The sequence below is a fragment of the Notolepis coatsorum genome, assembly GCF_963971535.1.
Source record: "Notolepis coatsorum genome assembly, chromosome: 17".
Lineage (NCBI taxonomy): Eukaryota > Metazoa > Chordata > Actinopteri > Aulopiformes > Paralepididae > Notolepis > Notolepis coatsorum.
Genome location: NC_140181.1, coordinates 42,945,834 through 42,960,037, shown reverse-complemented (window position 1 = coordinate 42,960,037; position 14,204 = coordinate 42,945,834). Strand labels below are relative to the sequence as shown.

Sequence of the window (14,204 nt, the reverse complement as noted above, 5' to 3'; positions counted from 1 at the left end):
GTTTCATTGGCCTGCTTCCACCGTCTATACTCCTCATGGGATGACACGTTATAAATTAAACATTTATTCTGGAGCATATGAGTGTGCGGCGGTACAATTGGAACGTGAGTGCAGTCAATAATTATAATAATAATAAACTGTATTTATATAGCATCTTTCATACACGGATTGCAGTTCAAAGTGCTTTATATATAATGAATACATAATAAAACATGCAGCAAGAGCAATGCATAACACAAATAAAAATTGCAGCATGATGCAAAATCTAAATCTCATTTAAAAATCAATCAATCAATAACGCCGACAACATTGAGAAAGCCAACGTTAAATAACAATATTTAATAATAAATACAATTGCATGGGATCTCTGGGTGGCTGCATGGCTCAATGTCATCCTTTATTTCATCCAGTAGATCAAGGATTGATTGAGCTGGCAACCTGTGTCTCCGGATGATTTCGGTCTCAATTAAATAAAAAAGGTGATATTCTCCTTCGAAATATTCTTTCACGGGCACGCCTGGCATTACGATGCCTGCGTCTGGCAACAATTACTGCTGCCATGATCACCTGTGACGCTGGCAGTGAAGACGGTTGGTGCGTCGCGTTAACTGATCGGTGCAATTGGCGCCGGTCTTTCTGGATACCGAGCAGATTCCGACGAGGCTCATTTACATAGAAAGGGGACATTTTCCGCCCATATATACCTAATTTAAATACGTGCCAATTGCACCGGATGCAATGCTGACGGAACGCATGCGCCACCTCATTTCACCCGCTGCGGGTCCTCTGTGGCTTTCCGTCGTAAAATGCAGCGCAAACCCTTTGTGGATCCCGCCTTCAGTTTCTTCATAGGATGGATTACCATGCCAGAAGTGTTTCAGTTATCATTTTGAAGCTAATTTATATCCTGAATTGAATGAAAATGAACAAGTCAAGTCAGCAGGAAGGGTACAACTCTTTCAGCTCAGTAACAATGTTGAACAACAATCAAACAGTGTTGAAACTTTGGTGCTGCAGTGTTGAGTGCATAGTAGTAGAGACATATTAGTATAGTAGGTAGTAATATAGACAAGGAAGATTAATTAGTGGAAAAGTGCATGATAGTAGAAGACAGTAAGAAGGTTAGATTCTTCTTTTTTCCCCATTCTTTCATTTCAGATATTGAATGAAGAAGTGTGTTTCTAGTCGTGTTAGCGTGGCATGATGATTTCAGTCGTAAGAGGCAGGCTAGGTTCACTCTGCAGGGAGCCAGCAGAATGGTCCATGACTGCCAATTCATCCCTCAGTTCATCGACTAATATCATGCTGGGCGTGGCGTGAACTTCCCAGATCTAATTTCCTGTGAATCGTCCTCCTTGATCAAAAGAAATTACTGCATGTGTCCATGGGATATGACTATCATCCCTCTGCTGACACATAATGAATGACATTAGGACGAATAAAGAACAAGTTAATAATATCTAGCCAGGGAGCACTGACCTTCATAGTGGTATTCGGTGGCAGTTGGGATGGGCTGGGGATACAGACAGGAACAGATAAGAGACACCATGGACATCTCCTTGATCTTCTCTTTGTAGGCTGTGAGGAGGAGAAAGAAAGGCAGTCTATCGTATTCATTGTTTTCCTATTATATTGTGGCCATAGTAACACGCCCAGCTTTGATGCTGGAACGAGTAGGCCTATGGCAGCACTCCATACTGGTTTGAGATTTTAAAGTGTGCTGGCGCGTGTGGCAATTCCAGGTGTAGGGGTGGCAGAATAAACAACACACAGACAGGTTGCAGTTCCCAAAATCATGCTCTTTATTTTCTATTCAAATAATAATTGCTTGCTGGCGGTAATCTGTCGGCCGGGCGGCGTCTCCGCTCTGTGGCCTTTTGCCTTGCGCTGCTACGAGGGACTGAGAGGAGGCTCCTCGGCTCCATTAAGTCCCCCCTCCCCAACAGGCGCACCGCGCCGTGATTCGCTAATCACCTAATCACTTCTGATGGGTCTCTAGTGACAGGTGCGTCCGGAAGCGGACGCCCAAACATGGGCAGCGCCCAGCCATTGGGTCGCCACGTAGCGCCCATCAATCACCAAGCCCAGGGGTGGCTTGGGGTTGCCACACGCGCTACAGAAATGTAATGTAATGTAAAAATTCACCATGAACTGAGTTAGAGGCTCTGTTGAAACCCATGCCAACAGGCTTGTTTCTTTTTCAGTCTCAGCACTTTACTGCACCTCAGTGGTGCACAAGGACAGAGTGGTGCATTACAGACAGTGGCAATATCTGTTTGTAGAGCTGCGCAGCTACTAAAGACTACAGAACAAGACGAGAGGCCATCTCAAACCCCGCCCCCTTTTCTTGATCCTCCAGGTTGTCCGAGGGAAGTGACAGTTATGATTGGAGGATGGGGAAAAGTGGGCAGGGTTTGAGAGGTCCATTGGGAAAGGAAAATCGAGAGAGAGAAAGAGATACTCTCAGGAAGAGTTAAAATCAGTTACTATGCATAAGTATACTATACTTTATACTTTAAAGTATACTTTATAGGAAAACACCAACATTATGGGAAATGTGCTTACCGTCTTCTCCAGAGGAGAAGGACCAGCTAGCCTAGCTGTTGGCCAAAAACACCTCTTCTGGAGCTTTAAGCTAGGCTAGTGGTCCATATCCGCTTCCTTTCATTTGTGCTAAGCTAGGCTAGCTTGCAGCCGGATATATTTCTACTGAACGCACGGAGAGGAAATTGGTAACTATCTTCTCATCTGACTGGAGAAGATGTTAAGTGCATTTCCCATAATGTTAGCATGTTCCTTTAAGTATCACCAACCTCTTTCAACAGGTACTAGCTTGAGTTACAGGAGTCAATAATTGTTACACAAAGCACTGTTTATCCTTCAAACTCACTGTGGCTGCTGAGGCTTTGTCTAATTTTTGTACCACAGAGGTGAGGCACCACAGTGACCTGCAGACGGAGACTTATGCGCTAATCAATATACCGCCTTTAATTAGTATTGTGTTGGTAAAGGTCAGGATTCGCATTATCAAGGAGACAAGAGGCAATCGACAATGCAGGAAGTGTCAGAGTTATTTGTCAAGAGCCTGAGGATCTGGGTGCAGAAAACATAGAGACTGCTGTTTAGTCACACATGAATGAACTGAGTGCACATGCAATTTATTTATTTCAGCTTGAGCACTCGGAACCTTTCTTTGCAAGGGAAATTGGCGATTCACTTGTGAAACAGAAAATGTGTGTAGTAGAGCGACAAATCCATGTCATCTGTGTGTGTATATGTGTGTTTATTTTTTTTTGCAGAAATGTATTGTGTTTTCGGACAATAAATCTGTGAGAACATTTTGATGATTTCAACCTTTTAAATCTGACTGCATAAGCGCCACCCCAAAGCGATAGTATACACTTTCACTAAAACTTCATTCTAAAATACTATATTTTCATTTTGGAAAACAAATTGTAACTTGATTTTCAACACTCAATATATACAAAAATACATATGCCCACTCTATTGAAAACAAAGGTCTTGCATTGATTTAAAACTCTAATAATCTAACAATAATCTTGTCAGAGTAGGAGCAAAACTCATTCATTTCCTCTCCATATATCTATCACTCTACTGCCAACTTACTAAGAGTGACCTTTTGACCTTGGCACATCGTGCGACTGCAGCACTTTCCCCCTCAGTAACTCCTCAGAGATGACGACGCAGCTTCTCTGGCCGTCTGCATCTCAGCAGAGAGAGATAACAACCATGTAATATTTATCCTGCACACCCCTCCCCCCTCTACTCCTCACATGCATGCTAGACTCCTCTTCTGTATCTGCCACCGTCCAATCATGTCACAGCGTGCACGCCCATTCCACAAGTTGCTGTTACGTAAGGGTTGTGCACTCAGAAGTGCCTGTCTTACTCAGACTGTCTTCATAGGCTGTAGTTGCGTGCCCGTTTGGCAGAATGTGAAGTGCAGTAGAGGGTGCTGTGAAGTTTATAGCAGGTTGAAGGGATTCTGGTAAAAAAAAGGTTTTTTTATAGGAATTTAGAGCACTCCATCGCCATGCTACACACAGCGAATAGACACTTACTTTGCACCAGTGTCGGCGCCATGGGGGGGCATTCGCGGGCCATGCCCCCCCAGATGGGGCACTGTGCCCCTCCAACCGGCATGGTCAATTATTATAAAAAAATAAAATAATTAAACATTAATTTTTTTTATTATAGTAAAAGTCAGATGTTTTCCTTTATAAATAGGCTATTTAGTCTATTATTAAACGAAATTAAACAAAAAAAGTCTTAAAGGAAGTGTATGTTTGATCTCACGCCACGGCTCACACACGCGTTATTATTGGTCACGTTGAGTTGACGGGTAGGGCGTGACTGCATTTGAATTGATTTTGATATGGGTAGGGCGTGACTTGAGTGAGGTCAGTGAGCGCGAAAGTCAAAGATAGAGTCAGACTCAGGTAAAATATAATAATCACTTCTTGGAGACGGACATACAAATAAAATGGATATACGAAAATGGTTGGCTGGGGCAGGCGCACCTAAGGCTTCTTCACGGCAATACCGGCAAGGAGATTTCGACACTTGTCAACACAGACCAGCTACGAAGGAACAGGTACTACTTCTCGGCTCTCGTGGATGTTGTCGGGTTTCTGGTAGAAAACCAGTTGCCTTTACGTGGAAACCTAGATGCTTTTGGTGACATGTCTGAGGGGGGAAGTGGTCTTTTCCTGTCCGTATTGGACTACACAATTAAAAAGGACCCAGAATTGGCTGACATAGTGAAAACTATCCCTCGAAACGCCACATACACTTGTCATGACATGCAAAATGAACTTATAAGTATATATTGAAATTCTTTATTCGGAATAACCCCTTGAGATGTAGCATCTCGTTTTCGAGGGGATCCTAACACAATACAGCGTATGTACTTTTCAGAAAAAGAAAAAAACACACACAAAAAACATTGGACATCAAAACAGTCTACAACAACAAAATCAACTGAGAAATGAAATTACAAAATAAGTAAACCAACATACAAGATCACAAAATAAACAGGACAAACAAAACAAAACAAAACAAAAATCCAGCAAGGATAGGAATGGATCGTTACTTCATAAGTACACTTAGCAGTGTGGTGACTGAGGCTATAGTGGAAGAAGTAGGCGACTCGCATTACACATTAAAAGTGGACGGAACACGCGATCCCACGGGATGTGAAAATATATCTGTTGTCATTCGTTTTGTAGACCAGTCATTTGAAGTGACAGAGCGCCTGGTAACCATAGTGACAGCTGACGCAGGTGATGCACGGACATTGACAGACACAGTCTTAGCTGAGCTAAAGAATGCTGGTTTGGACTCGTCAAAGATTCTCAGCCAGGTGTATAATAATACGAAAACGAAATACGTGATCTTTCACTTTGTGTGTGTGCGCAAGACGCCAGTGTGTTTGTGACGTGACGTGTGAGAGAGAAAGAGAGAGAGAGAGAGAGAGAGAGAGAGACTGTCTTATCTCTTATGCCTGCAGTGCGCTCAAATGCGTGTTGGTTTGCGGGAAATGCGTTTTCTGAAGCGTATATTTTATGCCCCCCCAAAATTACCATATGCCCCCCTAATAAATTCGTTCTGACGCCGACACTGCTTTGCACACACAAAAACCTTTGCATATCCCTCTGAGACACACACATACAGTACATGTACGCATTACAGAGAGGGTTCAGAGAGCAGGGTCTGTTATTTGCGGTGTGTCTGTAGCAAGTAGGGATTCAGTGTCTTGCTCAAGGACACACTTCAGATCAGATCGGTGACTCTCCAGTTCCAGAAAGGTCTCTTTGTCCATCATCTGTGCAGTGAACCTGTTCAATCCATTTCTGTGGTCCTGTGTGGCACAAAGGGGTAGAGTGCTTGGGCCTCTGAGCATGGCACTAACACTGCCAGGGTTAGGGGTTCGATTCCCACTGGGGCCACCCATACTGGGAAAGAAAAAGTATGCCATTGTAAAGGTTAAATGTGAGGTTTCTGTCCTTGCTCACTTCCTCGCTCTGTTCCTTTAAACCACCTCGCTCTGTTTTCCATTTGTTTCTGTTAATCATTTCATTCCCCCATTCACACGCTTCTTCCCAGAGACGTCGTTGATTGGTTCTCTCCCGTCCACACGCTTTTCAATCACATCCCCCAGCTGTCACTGCTTGTCAATCAATCAATCCCGTATTATTTATACCCCGTTTCCCCACTCAAGTTTTGTTGGATCGTTTTGATATTTTCTGTTTGCATTCGCCGTTCCTGCTGCTGCTGTTGTTCCCTGTGCTTTACCTCCAGGATATCCAAGAAGCCTTCCTCTTGGACACCTTTTTCCCGTGGCGACGCGCTCGCTCCGCTGCTGTTCCAGCGCTGTTCCAGCTCTCTAAAACTGGGTGAGTTTTAATGACTGTCTTTGATCAAATTCCGTTTTCGTGTGTTTTTATAACACTGAAGATTACCACCTTTTTATCAGACAGTCACTCACCCAGCGGTTGCCTTTCTGAGTGTTTCACTGGGATAATATTTTGACCTAACATCTCCCACTGTGTGTTTTTCACACCGAAGATATTATCACTTTGGATTGTATTTGGACTTCGCTCTCAGTGTCTATTTTTGCACCGAAGATATTTTTCACTTGGGATTGTGTTTTGGAACATTGCTCACTGTGTGTGTTTACACGAAGATTAGTTCACTTGGATAACTTTTGTTTTTGGGTACAAGTCACCTCTCCTGTTCTCCTGCTCGTTCTACCTGCACCCTGTGTTGACTCGCTCCCTCTCTCTCTCTCTCGGTCCCGCATCACCTCGGAGATTCTGCCGAGAGAGGTCTGCAGAGCGGCTCTGACGTCAGCATCTGCTACCCCCTACTACCACCTCAGGAGAAGCTGCAGAGCAGCAGAACAATTCATCCTTGCTTATTCCAGTCTTGTTTAGACTCTTCCTATTCTATGCTGTTTAATTAGTCTCAATAAACAAGCCCCTGTTTTTGGCAACTCTGAATCCTACTCTCTTGTGTCGTTGCGTTTGGGGTCGGTGTCAAACCATAACATTAAAAACGCTATAGAAATGCAGCCATTCAGAAGAAGAAGAACCGTCTCTATACACACAAGAGCATCTTCTCTCCAGGGTCATCATTATACAACTACCGGTAAATTAATGACAAAGAATCAAGTAACTTCAAACTAAAATCTTAGTTTAGTTTGAGTAAATTTTTTACCTTCTAACGGGGAAGATGTGTGTCTATATTCGTATTATTATTACCTGCATTGCTTTTACACTTTTTCTTATTCTCTGCATTGGTTTAATTCTATTTTATGCTCATTCTATGTCTAATTTACTGCTGTGAAGCACTTTGGGCTGCAATTCTTGTATTCTTGTGCTATACAAATAAAGTATTATTATTCTTATTATAGTGTTTTGAATCAAATTTATTAGATGTATTGTTCAATTTTTTTTTATTGCTGATTGTTTTTAATTATTATTCTTTTTACAAGCATTTACAAGCTTGTAGCTTCAGCCCTAACCTTTTCGGCCAACTTGTAATTTGATTTGTGTATGTTTTTTTCTTTTTTGTATGCTAAATGGCTCGAAATAAACTTCATTCATTCATTCATTCATTCATTATTATTATTACTCTCTCAACTCTCTCTCTCTCTCACTCTCAACCCATCACCTCATTTGCCAACTTTCCCAGCGCTAATTTTGGGATGAAGGACCTTCAAAAACCACAGATACTTCAAGAGAACAAAGAGAATCCAGCACACGAATGAACAACTCCTCCTTTGCTCTCTGTTCCACGACTCCCTTTGAGCTCTCATCCCTTCATCCTGTCTTGAGTGCCTCTCGGATGCTAATAAAGCAGGACGAGAGGATGATCAGATGGAGGATGTCTAGACTATTAGCTGCAGAGACAGCACTTCCTCCTCCAGATCAATGTAACTCTGGCATGTTGTTGAATAGATAAACAGCCTGCAGAATCTGGGATGCTGTGGCGTTTTAGAGAGGGGAGGAATTTCAGCTACGTCCATTTTAGGAACTTTTTTTAATTAATCGGAGCAGCAGAATTTGAGGCTTGGGTGGAGGCACAGAGAGAGAGAGAAAGAGAGAGAGGAAGGGTTCATGTGGATGGTGTTTATATGCGAGTACAATAATTGGTTCAGTCAACTAAGCTAGACTGTGGGTGACGAGGTTGCTGTCCACCTATCTTTGGCCCTCATCAACATGGTTTATTCTCTCTATACGGGGCCTCCTGGGTAAAAAGGCCCCTTGGCCTTTATTTTCTCCCAGAACACTGTTTGGCAACATATACAACATTCAATGCTTTCCCAGAATAACACTAAAAGTATTTGCTGACTCATCTCAAACTATGAAATTATTCCATCAAAATATATTGCAGATGTGATAAAGCTTTGAAATTACTAAGAAAATCATCTTTTTAATTAAATAACATGAAGTGACCACATCTGGGGCTAAAAACCCCCTCTTTATTGTGGTAAAAGACCTCATTTTGTTTGACAGTGAAAACATTCTGATGATTGTCTTTTCTTTAGATCTGAGTGATTTTAACCTACCTAGCAAGTGTATTTGGCAAATAAACAAATCCAAATATCAGAATATAGGGTATTAACTGCTAGCTCTACAATTAGGATAGGCCTCGCCAGCAATACTTGTAGACATCATACGTTTGAGCTAAAAAAATTACTATATTAGACACTTTTTTTTTTTTATTATTATTTCTAGAAATAGATGAGAACCTACTACCAAAAATAGAATGATTTGGATAAGAATGAACTTGGATAAATGTATCCTCATTTGGAACAATGTGCTCTTAAGGGGCCTTTTGCGCCATGGTGGGGGGCTTTTAACCTCGGTTCCATTCAACAAAATGTTTCCATGTGTGGAAAACTGCCTTTGTTCTCCCTTTGCTGAAAGAGGGTGATCCTAAATTGTTGAACAATTACAGACCCATTTCCAAATTAGCTTGTTTAGCTAAGGTCCTCGAAAGGCTTGTTAATGATCAGGATTATTTGGGTCTGGTTTTAGGTCGCAACACAGTGCCATCACTGCTGCTACAGAAGTAGTGAATGATATTGTGGAGGCCATGGATACCAAGAACTACTGCGCTGCTCTTTTTATCGACTTCGTCTAAGGCTTTTGATACCGTCGATCACGGTGTCTTGCGCCAGCGTTTAATGGACGTTGGTTTGTCAGACCATGCAGTTGGCTGGTTTACTAATTATCTCTCCAATCGCAAGCAATGTGTTCAGTTCAATGGCCTCTCCTCTAGCTTTCGTTTTTTTATCTACTTTTTCTCCCCCTTTTTTCCGTATTTTTCTCCCATCCCAATTTAGTCGTTATGCCAATTCCCTTCCTGGTCGTTGCGCGCTTCTGCCCCCTACTGTCGGCCTGGGGAGGGAGAAGACCTCCGATACATGTGGAGTCTGCCAGCTGCTTCTTTTCATCTGACAGCGAGGACTCTCACCGGGGGAGTGTAACGTGTGGGAGGATCACACTATCTCCCCCAGATCCCTTCCCTGCTGAACAGGCGCCCCGACCGACCAGTAGGAGTCGCTGTTTTACAACGACCAGGATACATACCCCACCGGCTTCCCACCCGCTAACACTGTCAATTGTGTTAGTAGGGACGACTGACCAAGCCGGAGGTACCGCTGACAGCTGGATTCGATCCTAGAGTCTCTGCGGTGGTAGGCGAGCGCTTAGTCCACTGTGCTACCCAGGCACCCTCCTCTAGCTTTCTGAATATCACAAATGGCGTGCCTCAAGGCTCTGTCCTCCTAGGTCCTACCCTATTTACTATTTATATCAATGATGTGTCTCGTGATCATCTTTATGCTGATGACACTGTTTTATATTGTTGCGCACGCACAGTTGTCTCTGCTTTTGAATGTCTGCAGTCTGCTTTCAGCCATTCACTCTAACCTGCTTCGTCTTTAGACTGGTGTTGAAAGCAGACAAAACTATGGTCATGTTCTTTTCGAACAAAAAGAAGGTCCCAGCAGTTCTTCCTGGCATTTCATCGGACCAAGGGACTTCTATCAAAGTTGTGTCCACCTATAAATACTTAGGCCTTTAAATTGATGACAACCTTTCTTTTAAGTCCCATATTGACAACCTTTTTAAGAAATCAAAGTTGACGTTAGGCTTCTTTTTTAGAAATAAGTCGTGTTTTTCTTTTAATGCCAAGAAACGTCTTGTTGCTGCCACCTTCTTGCCTGTTTTAGATTATGGTGATGTTCTGTACAAGGATGCATTTTTCTGCACACTCTCTTCACTTGTTAGACACTGTCTACCATGGGGCGTTGAGATTCATTACTGGTTGTAAGCCTCATACACATCATTGTACCCTCTACTCACTTCTGAATTGGACGTCTCTACACTTGCGTAGGACTCTCCACTGCTACTGCTTCATTTATAAATCTCTCCTCGGTCTGTTCCCTTCTTACCTATCATCCCTCATGGTGCAGAAACAGAGTTGTTTTGGCCTGCGGTCACAGGATCTTTTAACTCTCTCTGTACCTTTTGCCCACACAGAACTCGGAAAAACTGCCTTTTCCTATTCTGACCCATCTACATGGAACTTATTATAGAAGGAACTGAGGCTCCCGAACCTAATTCCCAGTGGAGATTTTAAGCTTCTTAAAAGCTCTTTAAGCTTCTTTATGTATTTGTTATGTTTGTTTGGTGGATCAGGTCGGTCTTGTAAATGTCTCAATGAGATTTTTACCTGTATAAATAAAGGTTTGAAATTAAATTAATGAATACGTTTTTATGGAATACATAAAGGAATATGAATCCTATCTTAAAAATAACATTTTGTTACCACACGCATAACAGAATGCAGTGTCATAGATGCAAACCACATTTCCTGTGTGCTGTCACTAGGGGCAGAGCGGCTGACCATGAGTGACTGAGTGAGTTACTGCTGATAAGTGAGTGACATTGTCGGCGCACTGCGAGAAGCTCAAAACAAAGGTAGCAAGAGAGCGAAAGTGATCAAGGGAGGTAGTGAAAATAGACATAACAAGCTGAAATAGAGGAGGCTAGATTGAGAAGACGGAGTTACAATGGAAGGAGAGGGAATGATGTGCTCTGGTGTCTGAGGATTCGTTGGCCCCCCGGACATGTTCCCCACAGGAGGACAAGCTGCGGCGTCCTGCTGAGTACAGACATCTCAGTCACAGCAGGGAGCCTGCAGCCCTCTTATCCCTTAGGCTCAGAACTGTCTGTGTGTGTCTGTGTAGGGGGGGGCAGCACATACTACTCAGGCAGAGGTGGGATATTCACTTTTCTTCTGGGACTTTTTTTGGCAACGTGAGCTGGTTTCAGTGGACATTTCTCATTAGTATTTATGGGCCAATCCTTCACAATCACTGACCCCCCCCCCCCCCCACACACACACACACACCTACATTTCTAATCCTTTATTACCCTGGCGCATTTTGGCAGCCATTATCCCAATTCTAAGACAATTTTAATCAACTTTCAGACCCATTTCCCCCCAGAGTTACTGTTCATTTTCAAACCTGGTGCCTGTACTGTATATGTTTGCATGCATGTGTAAGCTGTGTCTACATTATACTTGTGTGTGTGTCTCCAGGATATTGAATGAAAGCTGCAGCATGTCATTTTGGTATGAATAAACAAATGACTCCAATAATAATAGCTTCCAAATACTTGATACAATGATACAATATATACATTTCATCACATATACAATAAATAACCCTTTGAAGCAAAGTGCACTAACTGTAAACCCAGCAGATGCTTCTCTGTATTGTAGATTTTGCAGAAGGGAAGGACCCACCACAGCCAAACAGAACCTTCCTGCAGTCTCCAGTCTTTCCTCTTTATTTATTCAGTGCTGACGCAATATGACACACCTTTTTTTATTTGTTTTTTTTTATACTTGAGAGGTTCAAAATGTCTTCTCCTAACTTTCATAGAGCAGCTTGAAGTCAACACACACGAACACACCCACCAAGCATTATGCACATTAGCTATAGTACAATAGTGTTTACATGGTTTTTCCGTAGACACTATTTACATGATTTACAACATAAATACTGTAGTGATTCACCATATAGTGGAATATATGTAGAAGAATACAGCAATTTCTGTGGTTGTGCCATAGACATACTACAGTACATTTACATTTTGCCATTTAGCTGACGCTTTTATCCAAAGCGACTTACAAGTTTTGTACAACAAGACAGCAGGAAGGGTACAACTCTATCAGCTGAGTAACAATGTTCATCAAAGTGTTGAGTGCTACAGTGTAGGTTAGTATATTAGGACAAGTGCATGACAGTAAGATTAGTTAGGGTTAGAGGTTTTTTGTTTCATTTCAGATAATGATTGAAGAAGTGCGTCTTTAGTCGACAGCGAAAGATTGGATGGGTTTCGGCTGTCCTAACTGTGGTGGGAAGTTCATTCCACCATTGTGGGGCAAGGACCAAGAATAGGCGACTTCTCTTTGATGACCCTCCCAGAGCTCGGATAGGAGTAGGTCTGAGGTGGCCAGAAGATGCAGAGCGGAGGGGTCTTGAGGGTGTGTAGTTAGAGACCATTGACCGGAGGTAGGCGGGAGCCGTTCCCTTCGCCGCACGATATGCTAGGTCGAGGGCCTTGAAGCGGATTCGTGCAGCAATGGGGAGCCAGTGCAGGTCCCTGAGAAGTGGGGTGACATGGGCTGACTTCGGTAGGTTTAAGATCAGGCGGGCCGCTGCGTTCTGAATGAGTTTTAAGAGGCTTGGTGGCAGTGGTCGGAAGGCCGGCAAGCAGTGTGTTGCAGTAGTCGAGGCGGGAGATGACTGTTGATTGGACGAGGAGTTGGGTGGCTTCTTTTGTCAGGAAGGGGCGGATCCTTCTGACGTTGCTCAGGAGGAATCGGCAGGTTCTGGTTGTCGCTGCGATGTGAGCGGAGAAGTTCAACTGGTCGTCAAGGACAACACCAAGGTTCTTGGCGGTCGGGGACGCGGTCACAGTTGAATTCTCGACTGTGATGGAAAGGTCGGTCAGGGGAGAGGATTTGGCCGGCAGGTGAAGCAATTCTGTTTAGCTTAGGTTCAGTTTGAGGTGGTTGGTCGTCATCCAGGCGGAGATGACAGACAGACAGGCCGATATCCACTCAGAGACGTGGAGAGTATATCCGCTCAGTATTAATAGAGTAGCCGATTTGGTGTGAACACAAAACAACAACATGGGAATAATAGTTTTATTATAGGAGGCAGGAGGCAGGTTTGCCAACACAAGGCTGCACTGGGGGTGATGTCAGGCGAGCGTTTTGCTCCGTCATGTGTTGAATTATTGAGAGGTGCGTCGACTCCACCCATCCATCCTGCTCGCCCATCCATTTGCATGCACGCACATAGCTTGCACGCAAGCAGTAGAGCTCTCTCTCTCTCTTTCTCTCTCTCTCTTTCGATTTTCCTCTCTCTCTCTCTCTCTCTCTCTCTCTCTCTCTCTCTTTCTCTCTCTCTCTCTCTCTCTCTCTCTCTCGATTTTCCTCTCTCTCTCTCTCTCTCTCTCTCTCTCTCTCTCTCTCTCTCTCTCGATTTTCCTCTCTCTCTCTCCCTCTCTCTTGATTTTCCTCTCTCTCTCTCTCTCTCTCTCTCTCTCTCTCTCTTACACACACAACACACAGCCATACTGTTCAATCACATATAAAACACACATAATGGGTATAAGAAGAGAGAGGGCATTAACACTAACATTAACCGGACAGAATTCTACACACATGCACACACACACGCTTGTTTATGTGCAATATGGGGACATTACATGCATTCTGTAACTAACCTTAATCCAACCCTAGCCTTAACCATCACACTACAATAGCTTGTCGAACAAAATAGGGATGTAAAACATTTCCTCATTTGGTAGCGTGTCCTAATTTTGTGAATGTGGAGTCTTGAAATTGTCCTGATTTTTCACATAAACAAGGTGCACACACAGACGCACACACACATGCATGTACACACAAACACGCTCACATTCATTTCCACATCCCCTGCTGTGCACACATACAGTCCGCGTGTTGCGTTGTAAATGATTAAAAAGCTTGTTTTTCTACTTTTTTTTTAGAGCAGCTCCATGAGCAGCTGCAACCTCAATCTCAGCTAGATAACATTTCTCTGGAGTGATGGTCCCCACTGGTTCTGG

At 43.3% G+C, this 14,204-nt stretch overlaps 1 protein-coding gene across 1 annotated transcript in view; it reads right to left on the bottom strand.

Annotated features, from left to right (window-relative positions):
• Positions 1-14,204, bottom strand: part of LOC311243733 (stathmin-3-like) — a 35,242-nt gene that overhangs the window by 15,012 nt on the left and 6,026 nt on the right. Inside the window, exon 2 of the mRNA XM_084333072.1 lies at positions 1,480-1,578. Within this exon, the coding sequence (XP_084189198.1) occupies positions 1,480-1,578 (99 nt within the window). The remainder of the gene's footprint in view (positions 1-1,479; positions 1,579-14,204) is intronic.